Consider the following 27,117-nt stretch of genomic DNA (forward strand, 5'->3'; position numbering starts at 1 on the left):
AGAGCACCTGGAGGAAACACTCTCAGACAGAGGGAGAACGTGCAAACTCCATATGGACACCGACCCGAGGCCAGTATTAAACCGATGTCCCTGGCACTGAGGCAGCAATGCTAATCACTGAGTCACTGTTGGGGCTGGTTCAAGCTGGCCTGCTCCAAGCTAGACAGAGCATCCTGTACAGTGTTGCGGAGCTGTGACCAGGACATCTGTGGTCTGTTGGATCATGTGTCTGCAGCAGACATAGCTAAATGTGGGAGGGTTTGTAACCAATGAATTCTATAAGCATGAGTAATACAAAATGTCTTTCCTACAATACAGTGAAGTCAACATGCTTCTCTTGAGGGAGCTGTCAAATATTGTACTGTTGGGTTTATGTTTGACTTGCGCTGGCAGTCACTTTTTTTTTATCTGAATACTTCTGTGAATTTTATTCACTAGGTCCAACAAGCAATTTTGAAATTGTCCAATGTCAGGTAGCATATGTTTGGTGTATATCATATTGCATCTCTATTCCCGGACTAAATGTTTATCTACACCACCAAATTGCTTGCCAATGGCGATTGACCCAAGGTGCGCTTTTCACTTAGAACCGTTCCTAACTAGTAGCAGCTCACTGGATTCCCCTTTTTATAGATTATGGCAAGCAAGTAACGTGTGGTGCTTTTTAAGAAGCAGTCAGGATTTATAAGGTGTTGCAGTATTGTATTTGCACACTGGAATATGTAAAACCTGGTAAATTTGCAAAAAGTCTTTCCCTTTTGAGTATTGTCTGTTAAAATGTATGGGCTTGTGGGGATCGGACCTGGGTGGGATTGTGGTCAGTGCAGACTCGATGAGCTGAATGCCCTCCTATACAGTAGGATTCTATGATTCTATCTGTAATAAAATTGTTATTGGTGTTGTACTGTCTGTGGCCTGTTGCACCTCTTCAAAATACACTCCTGCTGAGGATCTTTACTAGTTATATCAGAAGTTTCACTTAGTTGTTTGAAATTTCTTTCATGCCTTTAACTCTTTTACTTCCTCGTCCATTTCACAGATTGACCAACAAACCGAGGACCTTCTGGGATTGACCGAGTCCTGGTTCCAAACTCTGCACAGTCACCCAATGGAAACATTCTGCAATATGAGCTCCCAGCCATTCCCAGAGATTCATATTGGTGCCATCAAGGTCTTCACTGTGAGTCTTTTATCATTAACACAACATCCAATTTCTCATGAAAATGTTCAGATGCCCTGACCTAATTTAAAACTCCGGATGTCAATGGTGTGAATTTGATTTGATTTATTATTGTCACATGTATTAGCATACAATGAAAAGTATTGTTTCTTGTGCACTATGTAGACAAAGCATATTGTTCATAGAGAAGGGAACGAGAGAGTGCAGAATCTAGTGTTAGTCGTAGCTAGGGTGCGTGGCGTGCTTAGGGGTTGGGCAGCAACACTGAGCGATCCAATAAATTAAATATAGAAAAGTTTGTTTGCAAGCATTTCCTGCGAATTGTGTTGCTTTTTCACAATTGGATCAGCCATATCAATACTAAGGCAGGTCAAAGACTGGGAATTCTGCAGAAAGTAACTCGCCTACTCACTTCTTTAAAGTTGATCCATTATCTAAAAAGCACAAGTTGGGTGTGATGGAATGCTGTCCAGTCTCCTACATAAATACAGCTCCGACAACACTCAAAACCTGATACCATCTGGGGTAAAGTAATCCACTAGATTGGCATTCCATCCACCAATTAAAATATTCACTCCTTCCATTACTGATCCACATTGGCAGCAGTGTGTACCATCTACAAGATGCACTTCAGCAACTCATCAAGACTTCTTAGACAGCACCTTAAATTCCATTACTTCCACCGTCTAGAAGGACAAGGATAACAGATGTATGGGAACTTGCAAATTCCTCTCCAGGCCACATACCACCCTAACTTGAAACCATGTCGCCTTTCCTTCGCTGTCATGGCATCTGAATGTTTGAATTTCCTTCCTAACAGCGCTATGGGGGTACCTGCACTAGACAGACTGCAGCGGTTCACGAAGGTGGCTCATCAGCGCCACCTCAATTGGGATAGTTAGTAAAAATTGCCCACGTCCCATGAAAGAAAAAAGAGTGGATGTATTGGAAACAAAAATCACACGCAAGTGAATACTTAGTGCCTGAAGAAATGTCCTAAATCATGTAAATTTTATTATTTTGAAGTGTAATGAAATGCATTTTATGGCTGCCATTCCTGGCTTGAAGATTTTTTAATACAAAGTTATAGCAGTGTGTTTAAGGAAAATTGTTAGGCTTAAAAAGTAAAGTAAATGTTTATTTATTAGTCACAACTAAGGCTTACATTAACACTGCCATAAAGTTACTGTGAAATTCCCCTAATCACCAAACTCTGGTACCTGTTCAGGTCAATGTTCCTAACTAGCGCATCTTTCAAACTGTGGAAGGAAACCAGAGCACCTGGAGGAAATTCACACAGACAGTGACCCAAGGCTGGGAATCGAACATGGGTCCTTGGTGCTGTGAGGCACCAGTGCCAACCACTGTGCCATCGTGCTGCCCAACTTATCCCTATTGCTGTCGTAACAGGACACACTCTTCCAAATTTCCTTCTGAAATAAACTTCTTATGAATGACTTCCTCCTGTATTCAGATTTAAGATAGGATTCAAGCATTGGATCAAATAGGTTGAAGTATATATGGTTTCAATTTTTTTTGTATTTCACTGAAATCTCATTTGTAATAAAAACAGCAATTACTGGAAGCACTTGGGTTGGACAGTGTGCACAGGGAGAGCATTCCTCACAGCGCCAAGGACCCGGGTTCAATTCCGGTCTTAAGTCACTGTCTGTGTGGAGTTTGCATGTTCTCACCATGTCGGTATGGGTTTCCTCCGAATGCTCTGATTTCCTCTCATAGTCCAACAATGTGCAAGTTAGGTGGATTGGTCATGCTAAATTGCTCCTTCATGTCCAAAGATGTGTAGGTTAGGGAGATTAGAGTAAATATGTGGGATTATAGGGAGAGCCAGTGCAGACTCAATGGGCTGAATGGCCTCCTGCACTGGAGGGATTCCATGATTCTATGAAAAAGTCATCAGCCTGAAACGTGGAATCTCATAGATGCTGCCTGACCTGAGTATTGTATGTCTTGTCCTATTTCTGAGTGTCTGCATTATCTTTTGTTTTAAGTAAGTTACAAAATTATATCTTAACTGGGATGGCATGGTGGCACAGTGGTTAACATTGCTGCTTCACAGCACCAGGGACCTGGGTTCAATTCCCAGGTGACTGTGGAGTTTGCATGTTCCGTCTGCGTGGGTTTCTCCAGTGCTCCAGTTCCCTCCCACAGTCCAAAGATATGCAGCTTAGGTTGATTGGCCATGGTAAATTGTCTCTTGGTGTCCAACGATGAGTAGGTTGGGGGATTAGCAGAGTAAATGCTTGGGGTTATGGAGATAGGCAGGATGGTCTTTCGGAGAGTCAGTGCAGATTTGATGGTCTCCTGCCCTGCAGGGATTCTATGGAAACCTGCTAGCCAATGACCTTGAGCCTCTTGCGTTGATTTAGTTATGAATTCAAATCAGTCATTTTGTTGATGGTAACACTACTCCAGCTTTAGACCTTGTTACTGCACTTGCTTCATGAGTGCATTTCGATTAATTGCAATAAAGGTTGGATCTTATCAGTTCTTAATCCTACATCCATATTGAGTTGAAAAGGTTGTGTTTGTTACTGCAACTTTTTTTTTCATGGTGTTTTTTTTTTCCTTTAATTACCTTGAATTATAGGCAATTGCTAGCCAGCCTTGGGGTCAGAGACTGATGATCAGCACGCCAGGATTCGTGGAGTACATTGTCGATAGGTCAGCCGAATCTGACAAACCCTCGAAGGATGCTAAATTTGAACTGGTAAAAACTCTTGTCAATTCAAAGACGATAGCTGAAATCTTTGGGAACCAATATTACCTACAGCTGCGAGCCTACCTGCAGGAAGGTCCTTACTTTGTGAAAGCAGTCGCAACAGTTGCCGTAGACGGAGAGTAATCGACCAAACCTGATCATTAGAAATGACGACCGAAAAATATCACGTCCTTAAGTTAATTGTTAACTTTTGTAAAGACCTGCCACCAGCAGCTTGGATTCAAACACAAGTTTCAACCCAGTGGAATTTTCAGGCTGTTTGATCACCTTACCCTTTCCCCTTCCCTTCCAGGCTATCCAGCAAGGCATATTCAGTGGTAAGATATGCAACTCGGAACAGTATAAATGCCTGTCGTTTTGAGAGATCACACCAGAACGATATATCTTCTCCAGTCATAAATTTAGTTATTTGGTAAAAGCAGCTTTTAAAGTTTGTAAAGTGAAGTTTACAGTTTTCTGAGGTTGCTGCCATTGCAAAATCTCAATTTAATAAGTGAGTTACAAGAAACCTTTCACAGTTGCTGCTACTTCTGCAGTAAGTTTCAATTAAAATGTGATTTTTGCAACCTGGAACCTTTTTTGTCTTTTGTTCAAAGGGGAATGGAAAGCACGGCTCAAGTTTGTGGTGTCTTATCTTGATAGTGTGATTTCTCATGGCCACAAAAGCTGTAATTTCAAAGTTAAGGAAGTGCCAACAGAGTAGGGATTTAAAGCTTATTTATTAGTGTCACAAGTAGGCTTACATTAACACTGCAGTGAAGTTGCTATGAAAATCCCCCATTCGCCACACAAGTGCTTGTTCGGGTTACACTGAGGGAGAATTCAGCATGGCCAGTGCACCTAACCAGCATGTCTTTTGGACTGTTTGAGGAAACTGGAGCACCAGGAGGAAATCTACGCAGACACAGGGATAATGTGCAGATCCAGTTGTCCTACAGGCCCTATGGCAGCAGGGGAGCAATCTAGTTCATTCCCTAGCATTGCTTGTCTAGTTGAAATTTAATTTTATATTTGCAAAGGTTGAACAGAGTCTGCCTTTTTTTAAAAGTGCCCTTCCCCTCACTTCTCTTTTTTTTGTTCACACGTTCATACAATGTGGGTGTCAGCACTTATTGCACATCCATAATTGCCCTTGAGAAGGTGGCGGTGAGCTGCCTTCTTGAAATACTGCAGTCCATGTAGTGTAGGTACACCCACAGCGCTATTAGGGAGGGACCTCCAGGATTTTAACCTAGTGACGGTGAAGAAACAGCGATGCCAGGGCATCCTGCTGCTGTTTTTGAGCCAGAAGGCCTCCCAAGTTCCCCAGCAGGCAGAACCTGCCATCATCCTTAATTGGGCTGCAATCTACCACCCTCTTTGCCTCTAAATGGCCAATTTGGTTTTTTTGTGTGAAGGGGTGGGGGTGAAGGATCTAAGGTGAGTGACTGTTTCTCCCACACTTGGTTTCTGATCCTCATCTGAGCCTAACGCTGAAACATGGGGAAAATTCTGCTGCAGATTTCTCCAGGCCACAGTGTCGAGTCTGCTGGATTCCACACTTAGTTCTGATGAAGTTCCAGGATATTTGTAATTTATGGACATTTACAAACCGGATTGCCCCTGTGGGATCCTCTGTATGGTTTGCATTAGTTAAAAGGCTTTATTCTAAGATGTTTCTTAGGTGCTGGTGAGGCGACACCTGGAGTACTGTGTACAGTTTTGGTCTCCTGGGTGTCCTTGTGCTGGAAACTCAAGGGGTTGGTTTGCAGGTGCAGCAGGTAATTAAGAAGGCAAATAGAATTTTGTCCTTCATTGATGGAGGGATGGAGTTTTAAAAACAGCGAGGTTATGTTGCAGCTGTATAAGGTGCCGGTGAGGCCGCACCTGGAGTTACTGTATACGGTTTTGGTCTCCTTACTTGAGAAAGGATACACTGGCACTGGAGGGGGTGCAGAAGAGATTCACTAGGTTGATTCCAGAATTGAGGGTTGGCTTATGAAGCGAGACTGAGTAGATTGGGGCTATACTCATTGGAATTTAGAAGAGTGAGGGGAGATGTGATAGAAACATATAAGACTATGAAGGGAATAGATAAGGTAGAAGCAGGGAAGTTGTTTCCACTGGCAGGTGAAACTAGAACTAGGGAGCATGACCTCAAAATAAGGGGGGAGCGAATTTAGGACTGAGTGAAGGAAGAACTTCTCCACACAAAGGGTTGTGAATCTGTGGAATTCTCTGCCCAATGAAGCAGTTGAGGCTACCTCCATTGAGTGTTTTTAAGGCAAGGATAGATAAATTTTTGAACAGTAAAGGATTTAAAGGCTATGGTGAGTGGGTAGGTAGGGAGAGCTGAGTCCACAAAAGGATCAGCCATAATCTTATTGAATGGCGGAGCGGGCTTGAGGGGCCAGATGGCCTTCTACTACTCCTAGTTCTTATGTTCTGCCTAATGTAACTAATTATGCTTTGCTTTGAAGCTAATTTGGCCGTATTTTAAAACTCAGCTTGGAATTCTGGATTTAGCTTTGAAATTGGCTGTGTTTGAAGGTGCGATGTTAAGCAGACATGGTTCTTCTCCATAAACAGGCTTTCTCATGAGGTAAACAACAGTGTTTCATGGTCACAGCTGCCAATTGTTTATATTGCTAGACCCAGTTTGTACCCAGCTCTTTAATAACACAAATAACTGAACTCAGATATTGTTAATCAGTTCAGTGGTGTGTTCAGTCAAGTACCACAAAGTTTTGAATTCAGCTCACTAATCAGGCCCAATTGCCTGGGATATCTCTCCCTCTCTCTCCCACTTTCTGTAATGCTTTAAATTTCAAGTTATATTCAATAAATCATTTTTAAAATTATACCAATTGCCCCCCTCCAACCAGGCCAATAACAATGAGATAATTTGATTTTTGATTTGATTTATTATTACTCACATGTACTAACATAGTGAAAAGTGTTGTTTCTGTACAGACAAAGCCTACCGTTCATAGGGAAACGAGAGAGTACAGAATGTAGTGTTACAGTTATAGCTAGGGTGTAGAGAAAGATCAACTTAATACGAGGTAAGTCCATTCAAAAGTCTGATGGCAGCAGGGAAGAAGCTATTCTTGAGGCAGTTGGTACACGACCTCAGATTTTTTTGTATCTTTTTCCCAGTTCAAGAGAAAATGTCCAGGGTGTGTGGGGTCCTTAATTGATTAATTAGATAAATAATTTAATAATGAGTCACATTGAACAGTTGATGTTGCATTTGGGTGTTAAGTGAGAATACATTGCTGCTTGCAGATGATAATTTAAACAGGACATTGCACCTGGTAAGACTCTGTGACATAAATCAATTTTAATTGTGATCCTTTTTTTTAATTTATGGGATGTGCCCACCACAGTCTAAGCCAGAATTCATTGCCCATCTGTAATAGCCCTCCAGAAGGTAGTGATGAGATACCTTTTTGAACCGCTGACCCTGAAGTGTAGGTACACCCACAGTACTGTTAGTGGTGGTGGTGGTGTTCCCAGGTATCTGCTGTTCTTGTCCTTCCAGATGATAGTGCTCCTTGATTTGGAAGATGCTGTCTAAAGAACCTTGGTGCCACTGTTCATCAGTGGTGGAGGGAGTGAATGTTTGTAGGAGGAGTACCAAGCAACGGGTTGCTTCGAGTTTTGTTGCACTCATTTGGGCAAGTGGTAAACATTCCATCATGCTTCTGACTTGTACCTTGTAGACGATGGACAGGCTGTGAGGAGTCAGGAGATGAACTACTCATCGCATTGCCTGGCACTTGTTTGGCATAAATATTACTTGCCACTTGTCCAGATCTTGCTGCATTTGGACATGGACTGCTTCAATATCTGAGGAGTTGTAAAAGGTGCTGAACATTGTGCAGCTATCAGTGAACATCCCCATTTCTGACATGATGGAAGGAAAGTTATTGATGAAAACAGCCAAAGAGGGTTGGGCCTAGGGCACTACCCTGAAGGACTCTTGCAGTGATGTCCTGGATTTTTAGTCAATTTGAATTTCACCGTCTGCTGTAGTGGGATTTGAAGTTGGGTCCCCAGAGCATTACTCTGGGTCTCTAGATCGTTAGTCCCATTACAATACCACTGCACCATTATCTCCCCTTAATGACATTGATCTCCAACCGCAGCAACCATTTCCTTTTGTGCCCGCACCAGCACCCCCCCCATTCCCATTGACTTCAATTTTGCTAAGGCTTCTTGATACCATCCTCTGTCTAATGCTGCCTCGATCTCAAGGGCAATCGCTCTCATCACATCTCCTTAATTCAGATCTTTTGACCTTGTTCAAACCAAAGCTGTAATGAGGCCATGAGCTGTGTAATCCTGGCAAAACCCAAACTGAGCTGCTTGATACACCTGTTGATGATTCCTTCCTTCACTTTTTATTGATGATCAAGAGTATACTGATGGGACAGTATTTGGCCAGGGTTAAACTTGTGCAGCAAGGCATTGGGCAGTTTTCCAGGTAGCTGCCGGTGTTGTAAAGTTTATTTATTATTGTCACAAATTAACTTCATTGCAGCGTTAATGTAAGTTTATGTGAAAGTCCCCCAATCGCCACATTCCGGTGCCTGTTCAAGTACACTGAGGCAGAACTTGTCATGGCCAATGCACCTAAGAAGGACTGTGGGAGGAAACCAGAGCGCCCAGAGGAAACCCACGCAGACACAATGTTCAGACTTCTCACAGATAGTGACCCAAGTCAGGAATCGAACCTGGGTCCCTGGCGCTGAGAGTGCTGCTCAGTTGGAACAGCTTGGATAGCAGTGTGACAAGCTCTGGTGCACAATATTGCTGGAATATTGTCAGGGCTCATGGCCTTCACGTTATCCAGTGTCTTCTGCCCCAGGTTGATTTCACGTGGAGTGAACTCATTGTGCACACACTGAATTGTGGACTGGATAATGTCTTAACTCGTATTTACTAATGTCCTCTTAGGGAAGAAAATCTGCCATCCTTCCCTGGTCTGGCCTACGTGCGACTCCAGAGCCACAGCAATGTGGTTAATTCTCAGCTGCCCTCTGAAATAACTTAGCAAGCCACTCAGTTCAAGAGCAGCTAGAAGTGGTCAGTAAATGCTGGCCAGGCAGTGAAGCCCATGTCTCAAGAGTCAATAAAAAAAAATGTCACATACTTAAATTATCAGTAAATTTGAGCACTTTTGAGTTGGCTGAGGAAGTTACTTCCTGATGGATTAAATGTTGCTGACGTTTCAGAGGTGGTGCAGAAAGTGTTATCACTTTAATATTATTTCCTGGGGCATCGCGTGTGAGCACGATTCTTAACAACAGGAAGTGCACTTGATTTATCTTGGTCCTGTGGCTATATCAGTGTTTGAGTTGCAAGCTGTTTGATTTTCTGTTTTAAATGATTACAAGTAGTACTTAGAATCAGTTTCCATGGTGACTGCTCAGCTGTTTACTTCCTCTCCCAAAGGTGTTGGTGCATGCTGGTGTGTGATTCCAGCCAGTGTGTAGGTGCAGACGACCCTGCTTATTTGCTGAAAGTAAGGTTTTCAGTTCTTTCTTCACTCCAGTGCTGAGCTCATTTCCATCTAGGCTCAAATGTATGAGCGAGCAACGAGGATTAAAAGACATGGCTTCAGCCAGAGCCAGGCCACCTTCGTCTCCTATTTCATTCCAGTCTAGGTCCAATTTACAGAGGCTCCCGTTAACACGGAGAACTTCTGCCAAGTATTTTGCCCCCTCGTTTCCCAGAACGTTCTCATCAAGGAGCAAATGAGAGACATCCCCGTTGTCTTTTAAAATATCGAAGAGTTTGCCCCAGCCAGTCAAGTCCACAGCAATGTTCTGGGATAATCCCAAATATTCAAGAGGAGGGCTCAGCCTGAGGAACTTGGCCACACTTTTCAACCCCTCATTAGTCAGTTGGTTTGAGCCAATGTCGAGTTCAGCTAGTTGTAGTCTCTTCTTGTGCGGTAAAGGCTGTTCTACCAAAACACCAGCTCTGGTTTCCTCTGCCTTCTTGGCCATGAAGAGGTCAATTAATCCATTCGTCAAGGTGCCAATGCCGTTGTCACCCAATTTATTTCCATATAATCTAAAAAAAAGACAATTGTGTTTGTAATTAGATGCAATTGACACTTGAAGATTGTGTATCCCAATGTGGGTGGCACGGTAGTACAGTGGTCAGCACTGCGGCCTCACAGCGCCAGGGAGCCGGGTTCAATTTCTAGCTTGGGTCACTGTCTGTGTGCCGTTTGCACATTCTCCCCATGTCTGCATGGGTTTCCACCCACAGGAAGCTCAGGCAACCTAACCTACAGGTGTATGGGTTAAGTTGATTGGCTATACTAAAAATTGAGCCTACTGTCAGAGAGATTAGCAGGGTAAATATGTGGAGTTATGGGAATTGTGGTCGGTGCAGACTCGATGGGCTGAATGGACTCCTTCTGCACTGTTGGATTCGATGATTCTATGAATCATATCTGTATGTATTAAAGTCATTAGATATGATATTAATCAAACTTCAAATAACGTGAAACACTTAGCCAGTTAAAATCTGCATTACAGCCTCTACAAGTGTCAAAAACTTGAAATGTAGAGTAACGCTTGCCATACACTGAAGATTATATCAACAATTACGCTTAAAAACATTTAACCACAAACAAATCAGCAGGTGCCCAATGGGATTGTGATTAGTAAAATTATTTAAGCTTCGTTCTTCCATTTTAAAGCCAAATCTCATGTCACCTTATCACAACTTCTTGGTCTATTTCATCTTTTGTAACTCCTGCAAAATTTTTGTTCTTCCTGTGTTACCCAGAGAGTAGTTAGAATGTGGAACTTGCTACCTCATGGAGTAGTTGAGATGAATTGTCATGTTTTCAAGCACAAAGCAGGCACACTCTTACTTAGATCAATTTCTATTGCTAGTTTTTCCAGATTGCTAGCCAGTTGCCACTTGCTATAGCTTGAGGTGTGCCTCTCCACATCAAGTGTGGCTAACCAGGAGACTCTAACACTTTTTTATTGCCTGCCAGAGGTACAGCAGAAGGATTTGCAAGTTGATAATCTCCCTTGCACAACATAAAAGCAAATACTGCAGATGCTGGAATCTGAAGCAAGAACAGAAAATACTGAAAACCTTAGGTCTGACAGTAAAGTAAAAAGTAAAATTTGTTTTTTTTCTAAGTCACAAGTAAGGCTTACATTAACATTGTAATGGAGTTACGTGAAATTCCTCTAATTGCCTGTTAAGGTCAGTGCACCTAACCAGCATGACTTTCAGACTATGGGAGGAAACCTACACAGACGGGGACATGCAAGCTCCACATAAACAGTGACCCAAGCTGAGAATCAAACCCAAGTGTTTGGCGCTGTGAGGCAGCAGTGCTAGCCCCTGTGCCGCTATGCTGCCCAGACAGCACCTGTGGAGAAAGAGTAGAGCCAACGTTTCAAGTTAGGATGACCCTTTGTAGGAGCTTAAAGCAAAAAAAAAAGAGATTTATACTATGAGGATGGGTGTTGGGTCTATAATAGAATAAAGGGAATGTAAATAATAATGACTGAGAAAGGTATCCATTAAGTGATCAGAATGTGTGAATGGCAAAAGAGGTACAGACTGTTACATCAACCTCTTGGCCATTTTATGAACTGATTTTCATAGGTCATCAAGCCCTGGAGTGGGCCTGTAATCTGGAGCTTCTGGTTCAGAGGTAGGGACAGTCGCACAATAATTAAAAAAGCCCACCACTGCCTCTACTTTCACAGGAGACTAAGGAAATTTGGCCTGTCCGCTACAACTCTCGCCAACTTCTACAGCTGCATTATAGGAAGCATTGTTTCCAGTTGTATCACAGCTTGGTATGGCTCCTGCTCTATCCAAGACCACAAGAAACTACCAAAGGTCATGAATGTAGCCCGATCCATCAGGCAAAGCAGTCTCCCATCTTTTGACACTGCACTTCCTACTGCCTCAGCAAAGCAGCCAGCATAATCAAGGACCCTATGCAACGTTGACATTCTCTCTTCCGCCTTCTTCCACTGGGAAAAAGATACAGAAGTCTGAGGTCACGTACCAACCAACTCAAAAACAGCTTCTTCCCTGCTGCTATCAGACTTTTGAGTGGACCTACCTCACATCTTAGCTATAACTGTAACACTACATTCTGCACTCTCTCATTTCCTTCCCTATGTATGGTATGTTTTCTTATGCACTGAACAATGTTTCTCACTGGATACTAATACATGTGATAATCATAAATCAGATCAAAATCTATGCCACAAGACATAGTGCTGAATAGCACAGATACTTTTAGGAGGCAATTGGAGAAAGGAATAAGTTGATGGGGTAACGTGCACAAGAACAAGGGGAGGCTCATGGAGCATAAACATTTGCTCGGACGTGTTTGTTCTATTGTGGATTCTATGCAATTCACTGACAATGCAGTTTAGCTTCTGAAGCTAATTGTATGTGGCACGTTCCGAGCCAACTGTTCCTTCCGGCACCCAAATTCTGTTTCCTTGCCAGGAAACTGGGCACTGTTTCTAAACAAAAATCTTGCTGTTACAGTTATAATCATAGAATGGTACAATACAAAAGCAAGTCATTTGGCCCATTGAGTCTACAGTGAAGAGCAATCCAGTTAGTTACGTGGAATCCTAGAATTCCTAGTGTAGAAGGAGGCCATTCAGCCCATTGAGTCCGCACCAAACACAATCCCACCCAGACCCTATTCCCGTAACCCTACACATTCACGCTGCTAATCCTCCGATGCTAGGGGCAATTTAGCATAGCCAATCGATCTAACCCACGCATCTTTTGGACAGTGAGGGGAAACCGGAGCACCCAGAGGAAATGTACGCAGACACGGGGAGAACGTGCTAACTCCACACAGACAGTCATTCAAGACCCAGTTCCCTGGTGCTGTGAGATGGCAGTGCTAACCATCGTACACACCCCCATTATTTCCTTACGTTTTTTATTAGTCTCTCTCAAGTATTTATTTAATTTCTTTTTGAATATTACTATTGAATCTTACTACTGTAGCAGCAGACAGAGCTCTCCAAATGCTAATTAACATTTTTGCATGAAAAGGTTTCTCCTTATCTTCACTGGAACATTTTGCCAATCACCTTAAATTTGTGTCTGCTGTTCAACGACCCTTCAGCCGTAAGAAGCTGTTTCTCTCTCTTTACTCCAGGTAAACTCTTCAAGATATTAAAACGTCTATCAAACCTCCTCTCAGCCTTAAATAAGAAAAACAGCAAGTGCTGGAAAACCCAGCAGATCTGGCAGCATCTGTGGAGACAGCAACATTCAAGTCCAATTCGGTTCTGAGAATCACAGAATCCCTACAGTGCAGAAGGAGGCCATTCGGCCCATCGAGCCTGCACCAACAACAATTTCACCCAGACCCTATTCCCCATAACACTGCTAATCTCCCTGACACTAAGGGACAATTTAGCATATCCAATCCACCTAACCTGCACACTTGGGGTGGCACAGTGGTTAGCACTGCTCACAGCGCCAGGGACCCGGGTTCAATTCCGGCTTCGGATTACTGTCTGGGCGGAGTGTGCACGTTCTCCCCGTGTCAGCGTGGGTTTTCTCCAGGTACTCCCGTTTCCTCCCACAGCCCAGAGATGTGCAGGTTAGGTGGATTGGCCATACTAAATTGTCCCTTAGTGTCAGGGGGATTAGCAGTGTTACGGGGGATAGGGTTTGGGTGGGATTGCTGTCAGTGCAAGCTCGATGGGCCACATGGCCTCTCCTACACTGTAGGGATTCTGTGATCTTTGGACTGTGGGAGGAAGCCGGCGCACTCAGAGGAAACCCACTCAGGCGTGAGGAGAAAGTATAAACTCCACTCGGACAGTGACCCAGGTCCCTGGCGCTGTGATGCAGCAGTGCCAACCTCCTTCTTCAAAATGGGTCTTTGTCTTCACTGATCCAAGGAGAACAACCCAGTTCCTCCAGACCATTGTAATCCCTCACCCTCTGAATCATTCTTCATTCCTCTTCCAAAGCATCGCGTTCTTCCTTAAAGTGTGTTGTTCAAAATTAGACAGAATATTCCAGATGAGGGCAACACTATGGGGTAGCATAACTAATTGGCTTCTGCACTCTGCCTCCTGCTTTCAAAGGTGCAGGATCCCATATATTTGATTAACTGCTTTGCCAACCTGTCCTGTCATTTCAATTTTATCTAATCAATAAGAATTTAATATGATTGAGAAGGCAGAACAATTTATATACATAAAGAATCAGGTTAGACTTGTATAAAGTCAGGGACCTAGAACCTTACGCTGTAAAAAGAGGCCATTTGGCCCATCACATCTGCACTGTCTATGGTTTATTTCAGATTTTCAGTATCTGCAGCACTGAGTTTGCATTTCCAGTGAGAAATTCTCCTCGTCCGATTCTCTGTATTGCGACTGAATTAAAAAGTTGTAACTTTTTAAAGCTAAAAAAAGTTAAAGTTTATTTATTACTCACAGGTAAGGCCTGCATTAACACTGCAATGAAGTTACTGTGAGAACTTACAAAAATCAATACACCCCACGCTCAGGAATAAGACAAATCAAATGTCACAGTGTTGCCAAGGCGATACTTACAACAGACACTTGACTGAAGGCTTGGCTTTGAGAAGCTGCACCAGAAGTTGAGCGCTGTGTGGCCCAAGGTTATTTAAATTGAGATTGATCATTTCCACCTCTGATTGGCTGTTTATCAGTGCGCTGACGAGCGTTTCCAGCAGGTCATCAGTCAGCCCAGTGTTCCTCAGGATCAGCTGCCCCACTGACTGACAGGCCTGGAGTACGGTGACCGTGTCCCTAACCTTCGAGGGGAAAGGAAAGAATTGAACAATGAACCCATCGCTGTGGCAGAGGGGGATTCCAGTTTTTACCTGGCTGATTGAATCCCACTCTTCAATTTCCAATCCGAATGCGATTCTATCCCTCTCCCAGCTTCACAAATACTCAGTGAGGATAAGTCACGGGCGGCACAGTGGTTGGCACACAGCGCCAGGTATCCAGGGACAATTCCCAACTTGGGTGACTGTACAGACTCTGCACATTCTCGCCGTGGGTTTTCTCCGGGTGCTCCGGTTTCCTCCCGCTTTCCGAAAGACGTGCTGGTTAGGCGCATTGGCCATGCTAACGTCTCCCTCGGTGTACCTGAACAGGCTCCAGAGTGTGGAACTAGGGGATTTTCACAGTAGTTTGCTCCTGACACTAAGGGGCAAATTAGCACGGGCAATCCAACTAACCCATACATCTTTGGACTGTGGGAGGAGACTGGAGGAAACCAACGCAGACACGGGAAGAATGTGCAGACTCCACACAGACAGTGTCCCAAGCTGGTAATCGAACTCAGATCCCTGGTGCTGCGAATCAGCAGTGCTAATCACTGTGCCACCGTGTACATAAGGAAATAAAATGCACAACTATGAGGGAAGAACAGGGAGTGGGCCTAATTGGCTAGCTCTTTCAAAGAGCTGGCACACATATGAAGGGCTGAATGGCCTCCTGTGCTGTAATTCTGGATCATTGGTTTACAAACTGGAGTTCCAGGAATCTAGTAGTCCTACCAGGTGGTTCTACAGCAGTGATGGACAATCTTGGCTAGTGAGTGGGCTGCAGGAATGGCCCTTCTCCATCTCTAGGCCGCAAGATTGAAATCGGGCTTGTTCACTCACTATGACCCCATGAATAAAATTAAATACATTTAATGCACGTTGAATATTTTATAGTGAGTTATAGAAAATGCTTTTCATTTATAGATTAATAGAACTCTCATCAACTTAAATTGGTAAAAATGAAAGAAATATTGACACTTTGGACGCAGAGGGAGCGCCCCCTCGCAGTCAATGTTGTGAGCAATCAGCACACATCTCACTCGCCCTTGCTTTACGTGCAAATCATTTCAGTCACACTGATAGGGAAGAAAACTACACAGATGAAAATCAGCGGAATGTGGCCACTCTGCGCGTAGGCAACGGTCAACAAAATGTCTTGTGGATCACACTGAGATGTGCCCCATGCCAAAGATTGTCACCCTGCTAAGCAGTAGGATGTTTGACATCAGATGTGTTTTTTTAAACTTGTGACCTTCTGGTACATTTGGCTTCCTGTTACTGCAGGTTAATGAAGGTTTTCTGTGACATTTCTCTTTGGGTAGCTGTGTTAAGTTAGAATGGGCTGGAAGGGCCATGCCAATAATTGTAAGAGAAGATTAACTTTTAATGAGAAAATTGTAAATAAAATATCAGATCAGATTGAAAAGGTTCTTCTATGGAGCATCTGTGGCGAGAGATAGAGAGACAGAGTTAACATTTCCAATCAACAACCCTTCAATGTTAGCTCTGTTTCTCTCTGATTTGGTTTGCTGTCGCATGTATTGGGATATAGTGAAGAATATTGTTTCTTGTGTTGTATACAGACAAAGTGCATGAGGAGAAGGAAAGCAGAGGGTGCAGAATATAGTGTTGCATTTACAGATCGGGTGTAGAGAAAGATCAACTTAGTGCGAGGTAGGTTCATTCAAAAATCTGATGGCAACAGGGAAGAAGCTGTTCTTGAGTCAGTTGGTGCGTGACCTCAGACTTTTGTACCTTTTTCCCAATGGAAGAAAGTGGAAGGGAGAATGTCCGGGGTGTGTGGGGTCCTTAATTATGCTGGCTGCTTTGCCAAGGCAACGGGAAGTGTAGACAGAGTCAATGGATGAGAGGCTGGTTTAAGTGATGGACTGGGCTACATTCACAACCCTCTGTAGTTTCTTACTGCCTCATCTGAATATTTCAAGCACTTTCTGTTTTAATTTCTGACTCCTAGCAGCTGCAGTAGTGTGTTTCAGTACTTCCATGAAAGTTTGTGTATGGGATAGGGCAGGGAGAGGGGGGGTGGGGGGGATTGGGAATTGCGCACAGCAAATCGCCCATTAACTTGGGCATCAACTGATTGGGATGTGTGTGGATTCTGTGCTGCCGGTGGGATGAGGTTCCAAACTGGAACTGTCACTGTGTGGAGTTCATGTACAATAGGAGAGTTGTGGAGCTGTGGTCTCTTGGATGAATTAGTTGCTTGTTGCAGCCCATGTACAGATGAGAACGTAGGAAAAAGAATAGCCAACTCACCCCCTTTCAGCATGCTTTGTCATTCAAGCCCTTCCACAATCTACACCAGTAATTACATCCAGTGGTTTTGGGGGTAGAGGCAGGGACAAAGATTGGCGTTAATTAAATGGATTCCTTAGTCACCAACAAGATGGTTTATTTAAACTTGTGTCAATTCCTGGAAAAACCCTCGGTGAAAGTTAGGAAAATGGGGCTGGACAGGCTTCACTGCTTACTACAAAAATTGGGCGGTGCAGTGGTTAGCACTGCTGCCTCACAGCGCCAGGGACCCGGGTTCGATTCCAGCCTCGGGTCACTGTCTGTGCAAATCTGTACATTGTCCCCGTGTCTGCATGGGTTTCCTCCGGGTGCTCCGGTTTCCTCCCATAGTCCAAAGATGTGCAGGTTACATTGATTGGCCATACTAAATTGAACCTTAGTTTCAGGGGGATTAGTAGTTTAAATATCCTACATATTTACCCCACTGATTTCCCCTAAGCTACCCATCTCGGAACACCAAGGGGCAATTTAACATGACCAATCGGTCTAACCTGCACGTCTTGGACCTGGGGGAGGAAATTGGAGCACCTGGAGGAAACCCACACACACAGTGACCCAAGGTCAGGAATCGAACCTGGGTCTCTGGCACTGTGAGGCAGCAGTGCTAACCACTGTGCCACCATGCTTCCCGTAGTATAGGTAGTTTCCAGTTTGAAATGTGACATTTTTGCATTTGAAATGATGAGTGCAAGGATGAAAAGCTTTGTCAACGTGTCTCTCTTTACAGCAATATTCAAATGCTGTACTACCAAGCGACTGGATGATGACTATTTTTATATGCAAAGATTTGGATTTGATCCAAATTCCTTATTCCTTTCAGCAGATACACCATCTGTAATTGAGATTGTCTTTAGTCTCTCTCCCAGGTTTCTTCAAATGCTGCTTTGAAACAACTAGAAGATACATACCACCTCTGGTAGGACCTAATCCTGGGGATCTGATCTCATGACATTTGACCAAGCAAAATCTAAACCCATAACATTCGATGAATGTATGACATTACGCATTGAGCTAATAATTTAATATCAAATATGTTGGGTGCAGCACGGTGCCACAGTGCACTGCTGCCTCACAGCGCCATGAACCCAGGTTCATTTCCAGCCTTGGGTTATTGTCTGTGTGGAGTTTGCACATTCTCCCCGTGTTTGCGTGGATTTCCTCCCACAGTCCAAAGATGTGCCGGTTAGGTTGATTGGCCATGCTAACCTAACCCTAGTGTCAGGAGGTATAGCAGGGTAAATGTGAGGGGTTAAGGGAATAGGGCCTGGGTGGAATGTGGTCAGCACAGACTTGATGGGCCGAACGGCCTCCTTTTGTACTGTAAGGATTCTATGAACATTTGAGGGCACCCTGTTGAGGTTTAATTCAATTTTACATTAGTATTCAAAGGAATGTTCAAGGGTGGCACGGTGGCACTGCTGCCTCACAGCGCCAGGGACCCATGTTCGATTCTGGCCTCGGGTGATTATCTGTGCCGAATTTGCACATTCTCCTTGTGTCTGTGTGGGTTTCCTCCGGTTTCCTCCCACAGTCCAAAGATGTGAAGGTTAGGCAGACTGGCTGTGCTAAATTGGCCCTTAGTGTTGGGGGATTAGCAGGGTAAATATGTGGGTTTATAGGGATAGGGTCTGGGTGGGATTGCTGTCGGTGCAGACTCAATGGGCCAAATGGTCTAATCCGTAGGGTTCCAATATTTCTACAATGTGAGTTAAATGTTGTAAAAGTCCATCCGGTTCACTCATGCCCTTTAGGGAAGGAAATCTGCTGTTCTTACCTGGTCTGGCCTACGTGTGACCCCAGAGCCCACAGCAATGTGGCTGCCTCTTAATTATCATCAGAATTGGGCAAAAAATGCTGGTCCAACCAGCAATGCCTACATCCCATAAACAAATGAAGAAACATGTACGGGTGTACCTCTACAATAAAAGACATGTTTATGGGGAAAAATATACGTTACTTGTTTTCTCAGCAAGCCTGCTGCATGCTGACCCCATGGGCTAACGATTAACGTGGTCTCATCCTCCTCCTCATTTTCCGGTGTTGGTTTTGCCAGGAGCTGCTCCGTGCCTCTGTTTTTAACGCCAACTGTACATGTTTCCGGTGTAGAACCTGTGTGGCCATCCCTGCTTTCCATGTTGCTTTGTGTGGGCTCCCTGGCTGGGTCTTTAGTGGGAGTTACATGGTCGGGTGGCTGGAGGTTGGACCTGTCGCTGGGTGGTGTCTGTTTGTCTTCACTCCCCACGTGCGTGATTGCACCGGAGGGATTTGCCAATGTTGGCAGTGGCACCTGTAAAGTGTGGCACTCATCAATTTCCCCGCGGCCTTTAACTTCCTGTGCGGGAAAAGCTTCCCCTCGGATTCCCTCATTCCCCGTCATCGCAGACCTGTTGGCTGGAATGTGACAAGGCCCACAGGCTCCTTTCAAACGGTTGGCAAAAGCTGAGGTGACAACATCACACGGTTCCTGTGAGTTAGTTTGTGATAGACTCTCTCTAGTCTGTGCGGGTTGTGGATATGTTGGATTACAAGCCTCTGTTTGAGTTGACCGTGTAGATCCATTGCTCGCTGTTACCCCATCGTCCTGTTGTCCAGTGTAAACTGAATCCTTGTTTCTCATCAGTCCATTGGGTGAGAGTTGTCCAATCTCAGTTACTCCCTCATCTGCAATGGTTATGATAAGGAATTAGTGTTCCTGGTACGTTTAAAGGTTCACTGTTGATGGTATTACCAATTCTTCAAAAGGGAGATTAACCACAATTCCAATTCTTGGAAGAATATGGCTACCTGAATTTACAAAGCAGATTTTCCTAGGGGCTAATGGCCATTTCCTTCATAAAGTCCCCACCCTCCCCTGCCTATAATATTCACGTAGCCCCCGCCCCCATTCGATTAAAGACAATGATGAAGCTGTTCCACTGATGCAAACAGCCACAGACACCACTCTGTCTTGGAAATATATCACCGTTTCTTCACCATCGCTGGGTCAAATTCCAGGAACTCCTTCCCTAACAGCTCTGTGGATGTACCTACATCACAGGAACTGCTGCGGTTCAAGAAGACAGCTCACCACCACCTTCTGAAGTTTTTAATGTTAGTTTATCTATTAGTGTCACCAGTAGGCTTACATTAACACTGCAATGAAGTTACTGTGAACATTCCCCTAGTCACCACACTGCAGCGCCTGTTCGGGTACACAGAGGGAGAATTTAGCACAGCCAATGCACCTAACTATCATAGCTTCAGGATATTTGGGGGAAATCGGAGCACCCAGAAGAAACCCATGCAGACATGAGGCGAACATGCAGACTCTGCACAGAGAGTGACCCAAGCCAGGAATTGAACCCAGGTCCCTGGCGCTGTGAGGCAGCAGTGCTAATTGGATCAACTAGGAATAGGCAGTAAATGCTGGTCTCGCCAGCAAAGCCTACATCCTGTGAATATATAAAATAAAAATTGTGTGATCAGAGAAAAACTGACCAAGTATCAGTCAGACAAATGAATCCAATCAGAAAATATTAGTTTAAATTCCTCACTGAAAGCCGGACCCAAAGTAATGTAGAACATTTATATCAATTTAGGGGAGATAGTGGTGTAGTGGTATTGTCACTGGACTGATAATCCAGGGGACGAAGAGTTCAAATCCCACCAAGTCAGTTGTGAAATTTCAATACAATGAATAAAAATTTGAATTAAAAACTAGTCTCAGTAATGGCGATAAAAACAAAATACTGCGGATGCTGGAATCTGAAACAGAAAATCTCTGCGAGTCTGGCAGCTTCTACGGAGAGAGAATATGGATGACCCAGACCTTACCCAGTCTGTTTCTTTAATTCATTCATGGGACATGGTGTCACTGGCTGGCCAGCATTTATTGTCCATCCCTAGTTGCCGTGGAGTCTTACATGTGACTCCAGACCCACACCAATGTGGTCGACTCCTAACTGCCCCTCTGAAATGATGCGGGATACAACTTAGGGACGGGCAACAAACGCTGACCTTGCCAGCGATGTTCATCTCATCTCACATGAAAGAAAAGTAATTACTAAGCTTGGGCCAAGATTTCAGCTAGCAGTAATTTTTCAAACCTGCTGGGAGTATTTTCCAGCATTTTCTGCTTCAGATTCCAGCATCCGCAGTATTTTGTTTTTATCACCATTACTGAGACTAGTTTTTCAATCCAGATTTTTATTCATTGTATTGAAATTTCACAGCTGACTTGGTGGGATTTGAACTCTTGTCCCCTGGATTAGCAGTCCTGTGACAATACCACTACACCACTATCTCCCCTAAATTGATAGAAATTTTCTAACTTACTTTGGTTCCAGCTTTCAATGTGGAATTTAAACAATATTTTCTGATTGGATTCATTTGTCTGACTGATATTTGGTCAGTTTTTCTCTAATCCCACAGTTTTTATTTTATATATTCACAGAATGTGGGTTTTGCTGGTGAGACCAGCATTTACTGCTCATTACTAGTTGACCCGGTTTGCACTGCTGCCTCACAGCGCCAGGGACCCGGGTTCAATTCCTGGCTTGGGTCACTGTCTGTGCGGAGTCTACACATTCTCCCCGTGTCTGCGTGGGTTTCCTCCAAGTATCTGAAAAGTGTGCTGGTTAGGTGCATTGGCTATGCTAAATTCCCCCTCTGTGTACCCGAATAGGCATCGCAGTGTTGCAACTAGGGAACTGTTCACAGACTTTGGGCATCAGTGGAGAACTTGTCTTTCTTAGTGAGAGAACACAGAACCAGGCAGTGTGTGGGTATGAGCTTGTTGGTGTAAGCTATAATGGACCTTGTAGATGGTACATATGTCTGGCATTGTGCACTGGTGACAGAGAGGATGGAAATCGAGTTCAGTGGTATTTTGTTTCTTGATGTGTATCAATTATTCAAGGATTGAATCATTAGTACATATATTTAATTTCTTTTTATGAGATGCTAATTAAGGAGCTATATAAAGGAGCTCTACAAATAGAACTAATGGACATATCTTGTGGTGCAGTGAGTTAGCTTCCCAGTCTCTGAGCCAGAAGCTCCAGGTTCGAGACCCACTCCAGGATTTGATGGTCAAGGAAGGTGCATTTATAACACAGCCAAACAGGTCGAGTATCGACCTGAAACATCCTTCCAAACACGCCAATGATTGGCGGGAGAGACCCCTTGTCAGCCATGCTTGACACCCTTCAAGCTGCAAGCCTACTGGAGACAGACTAGTGAGTGACCTGTTCCAGGTAAAACCTCACCATGGGGAGCAGATGAAACTCTGCCTTGTGTGGCACGAGGTACAGGAAGAGAAACAATAATATCAAGTAGAACTGTATAGAATGAAGGTCCAGCACAGAAACAGATCATTGGACCCAACTGGTCCAGTCTCCACATGAACCTTATCCTGTTGCTCTTCGTCAGATCTTATCAAAACATCTTTCTATTTCCTCCTCTCTCAAGCTAGTAGTCAGCTTCCCCTTAGTTAGATCCATCCTCGACTGTCCATTGTGGAAGGGTAGTACGATCATATGTGATCTCAGGGATGGTTGTCCCCACCCTTTTGTGAGACTCCCCCCCCCGCAGGCCCAGGTAAGGGTCCCGTGCTCAGGGATGCGAGTCATGGTGAAACCGGTGGTGATGGGGGAACAACCTCGAGGATCGAGGACAAAGGGTGCTTCAGGAATAGGACTTGTATTTCCTTTAAGTGCTCAGGAGAAAGGTGATGGAAAACCAGCTCATGTATTCTTTCCCACAATCACATTGCTCATTCCTTACTGAAATTGGAAATGGGAGGCTCCCGCAAGATTGAAGAGGAAAAGTGCGACAGTGAGGCGTGGGGAAATGTACAGAGCAATTGCCCTTGGGCCGAACACTATTACTCCTTTAAGGAGCTGGTTCCATATTCTCATCAATCTCTGGATGAAGAAGTAAATCCTCAATTGCCTACTGGACTTATTAACAACGATCATACCTGATTTCCTGTCTAAATTATCCCTGTTTTCTCCTGAACAAACCCTTCCATAATTTTAAAGACCTCAATTAGACAGACCCAATCACTTTTCTTGTCTAGAGAAAAAAGAACCTAACACATTCAGTTTGATGCTGACATTTTCACCATGGGCGGCCCAGTGGTTAGCACTGCTACCTCACAGCATCAGGGACCCAGGTTCGATTCCTGGCTCGGGTGACTGCCTGTGTGGAGTTTGCACACTCTCCCCATATCTGCGTGGGTTTCCTCCGGGTACTCCGGTTTCCTCCCACAATCAAAAGACGCGCAGGTTAGGTGGATTGGCCGTACTAAATTGTCCCTTAGTGTTAGGGGCATTAGTTAGGGTAATTGCGTGGGGTTGTGAGGTTAGGGCCTGGGTGGGATTGTGGTCAGTGTAGACTTGATGGGCCAAATGGCCTCCTTCTTCACTGTAGGATTCTATGATTCATTTTTTGCAGGGAAGGGGGGTCCAAAACTAGAAGGGACAGGGTTAAAGTGAGAGGGGAAAGACTTAAAAGGCACCTGAGAGACAATTTCTTCACGCAGAGGGTGGCACATGTATGGAATTGACTGCCAGAGAAAGTGGTTGAGGCAGGTTCGATAGCAACATTTAAAAAGCAGTTGGATAAGTACATGGATGGGAAAGGATTAGAGGGATCTGGGCCAAACGTGGGCAATTGGGACTAGCTGGGAGCGTGGCATGGGCTGGTCGGGCCGAAGGGCCTGTTTCTGTGCTGTTTTGCTCTATGACTCTCTGACTCTCGGTTCTGTACCACCGATAAATAGGAACTGTTCAGCTCCAGTCAGAGGGGAAATCCGTTTTTCATTTCCAGCTTCCTTCCTGTCCAGCCTTTCCCAGGATCGTTACCAGAAAACCCAAAAGAAATTTGAAAATGGGTGGTGTCAGTCTCACAGGAACCGACCAATTATTTTCACCTTATCACTCAGAAATCAATAATAACACAGAAAAAAGTGTCCACTTATTCAATCAAACCTGAGCTTTAAACATGGCTTGTCAGGATAGCTTGATAACTGTGATTCTTTTTTTATAACAAATCGAAAATGATGGAAAAACTCAGCAGGTCTGGGCGCATCTGAGGGGAGAGAGAACAGAGATAAAATTCCAAGTCCAATGGTTCTTCATCAGAACTAAGGGGGAGAGAAAATCTGTAACAGACTGTACCGGAGATGGAAGAGATAGCAAAAGTGTAGCCAGCTTGAGGGCAGCACGGTGGCACAGCGGTTAGCACTGCTGCTTCACAGTGCCAGGGACCCGGGTTCAATCCTGGCCTTGGGTCACTGTCTGTGTGGAGTCTGCACATTCTCCCCGTGTCTGCGTGGGTTTCTTCTGGGTGCTTCAGTTTCCTCCCACAGTCCGAAAGACTGCTAATTAGGTACATTGTCCATGCAAAATTCACCCTCAGTGTACCCAAACAGGTGCCAGAGTAAATTTCATAGTAGCTTCATTGCTGTGTTAATGTAAGCCTACCTGTGACACTGATAAATAATAAATAAACTTAACTTGAGAACAAGAGATAGATGTCCAGGGGAGGGAGAAGGAGTGATTTTGCATTGAGACCAAAATGTATGAGATATGAAGAAAGGGGTTCAGATGGAGGAGAAAGGTCACAGTCTAAAGTTGTTGAATTCAATGTTGAGTCCAAGGGCAGTAACACGTCTAATCGGAAAATGAGGTGTTGTTCCTCCAGTTTGCGTTGGGCTTCACTGGAACATTGCAACAGGCCAAGGATGGACATGTGAGCATGTGAGCGAGATGCTGAGTAAAAATGGCAAGCAACAGGAAAGTTGCAACATATTTTTTAATTCGTTGATGGGATGTGGGCATCGTTGGCTGGGACTGCATTTGTTGCTCATTCCTAATTACCCCTTGAACTGAATGGTTTGCTACGCCATTTCAGAGGGGCAGTTAAGAATTAACCATATTGCTGTGGGTTTGGAGACACATGTGGGCCCAGACCAGATAAGGAAGGCTGAAATCTTTCCCTAAACAGCATTAATGAACACGATGGATTTTTTGTGACAATTGTTTATACTTTCTACTGTGACACCTTTTCAATCCCAGGATTAAAAAAAATGAGGAATCAGCCTGGAAGTTGGGGATTGGTAAATATAATTAAAAATCTTGCGAGAACCCCAATTATGAGCCAATTAATTTTAAACAGGTAGCAAATCTCTCCATCAGGGGCCAAAATTATTTATTCGCTGGCGGGCCAGCATTTATTGTCCATCCCATTTGCCCTTGAACTGAGTGGCTTGCTAGACCATTTCAGAGGGCAGCTGAAAGTCAACCACATTGCTGTGTCTCTGGAGTCACATGTAGGCCAGACCAGGTAAGGACGGCAGATTTCCTTCCCTGAAGGACATTAGTGAACCAGATGGGTTTTTCCAGTGATCGACAATGGTTTCATGGTCATCAGAAGATTCTTAATTCCAGATATTTTTAACTGAATGCAAATTCCATCATCTGCCTTGCTGGAACCCCAGAGCATTAGCTGAGTTTCTGGATTAATAATCCAGCGATAGGATCACTAGGCCATCGCCTCCCCTAATGCCCAAAGCCAAAATCCGTTTGGTGAGTTTAAGAAACACCAGCTAGTGAGAATCTTAGCCCAATCTGAATGCGATATCCTGGAAGACCAGCTCAGGATATTGTATTTCAGATACTGGGGTGGGGGAGATGAACCCTCCAGCCCCAGTGTTGGAGCTGTGAGGGTGGTCATTGTCACCAGGGGAAATATCCGTGGATCATGTCGCACCCATAAAGGATGGTGCTTCCATTCCTGGATCTGTCTGGGAGGCAACCTCAATATGCCAACTAGTCCCCATTGGCAAGGGCCTGTAATTGCCAGCAGAACAGGAAGTGGCTATTAGTTGATCAATTATCATTCATAGGATCACAGAATCCCTACAGAGTAGAAGGAGGCCATTCGGCCCATCGATTCTGCACCGACCACAATTCCACCCGGCTCTATCCCCATGTATTTACCCTAGCTAGTCCCCCGACACTATTTAGCATGGCCAATCCACCTAACCCTCACATCTTTGGAGTGTGGGAGAAAACCAGAGCATCCGGAGGAAAACCACGCAGACATGGGGAGAATGTGCAGATTCCACACGGTCACCCGAGGCTGGAATTGAACCCGGGTCCCTGGCACTGTGAGACCGCAGTGCTAGCCATTGTGCCACCATGCCGCCCAGTCAAGTCAAGTCAACATGGTGTGTGGAGCAGGCTTGTTGGGTCAACAACTGGTTTTCTCCAGCCAGCCAATGTTGTACAAATGTGAAACAACCTCCGAGCTTGTAAGAGTTATTTTCCTCACCGATTCCTGTTTGCCCGTGTGTTGGGTTCTTTGTTTCTTCCTCACTGTCCTGTCGCTCTTCGCTTTTGCTGGCCTCACTGCTGTCACTGAGCTCGGCTTCTGAGCGGACGCACTCAGAACCCTGAAGAGCTGAAACCAGCCTCTCTCGGACCCTCACTGCCAGCTCTGCTTCAGAGACAAATAAATATATCATTATCAACATACAAAAAGATATTTAAATCAGGGGCCAGAGGTGGAGAGGAGGCGCAAAGTGATGACACGTGTCCAAAAAAGTAATATTCCAGTTAGATTCCTCACAAGCATTCTTAACTCAGTTATATAATCCCCTGGCGCAAGGGGCAATTTAGCATGGCCAATCCACCTAACCCACACATCTTTGGATTGTGGGAGGAAACCCACGCAGACACGGGGACAACATGCAGAATCCACACAAACATTGACCCAAAGCTGGAATTGAACCCAGGTCCCTGGCGCTGTAGGGCAGCAGTGCTCACCACTGTGTCATTATGCGCTGAAAGATTTTATTCCTTACAATAACAGTCAAACCTCCATCACATTCCTACTCACCGTCTTTACTGAGCTGTTTGTCTTTGTCCAGTTGGGTTTCTGGTTGCTGGTTAATCTTTTCGCCCAGTCTCTCTGCATTTTCACTGTCGCTGTGTTGAATGTTCTCCTCCCTGCGTTCTTTCTTGAGTTCTCCACTCGAACCATCTTCCTGTCTCTGGTCTGCAG

General features: G+C 44.5%; 1 protein-coding gene across 1 annotated transcript in view; it reads left to right on the top strand.

Annotated features, from left to right (window-relative positions):
• Positions 1-4,496, top strand: part of psmd5 (proteasome 26S subunit, non-ATPase 5) — a 29,187-nt gene extending 24,691 nt beyond the window's left edge. Inside the window, exons 9-10 of the mRNA XM_080212298.1 lie at positions 1,040-1,180; positions 3,792-4,496. Coding sequence (XP_080068424.1) covers positions 1,040-1,180; positions 3,792-4,046 — 396 coding nt within the window. The 3' untranslated portion in view covers positions 4,047-4,496. The remainder of the gene's footprint in view (positions 1-1,039; positions 1,181-3,791) is intronic.
• The last annotated feature ends 22,621 nt before the right edge of the window (positions 4,497-27,117 follow it).

The sequence above is a fragment of the Carcharhinus amblyrhynchos genome, chromosome 25 (assembly GCF_965287045.1).
Source record: "Carcharhinus amblyrhynchos chromosome 25, sCarAmb.v2.hapA, whole genome shotgun sequence".
Taxonomy (NCBI): domain Eukaryota; kingdom Metazoa; phylum Chordata; class Chondrichthyes; order Carcharhiniformes; family Carcharhinidae; genus Carcharhinus; species Carcharhinus amblyrhynchos.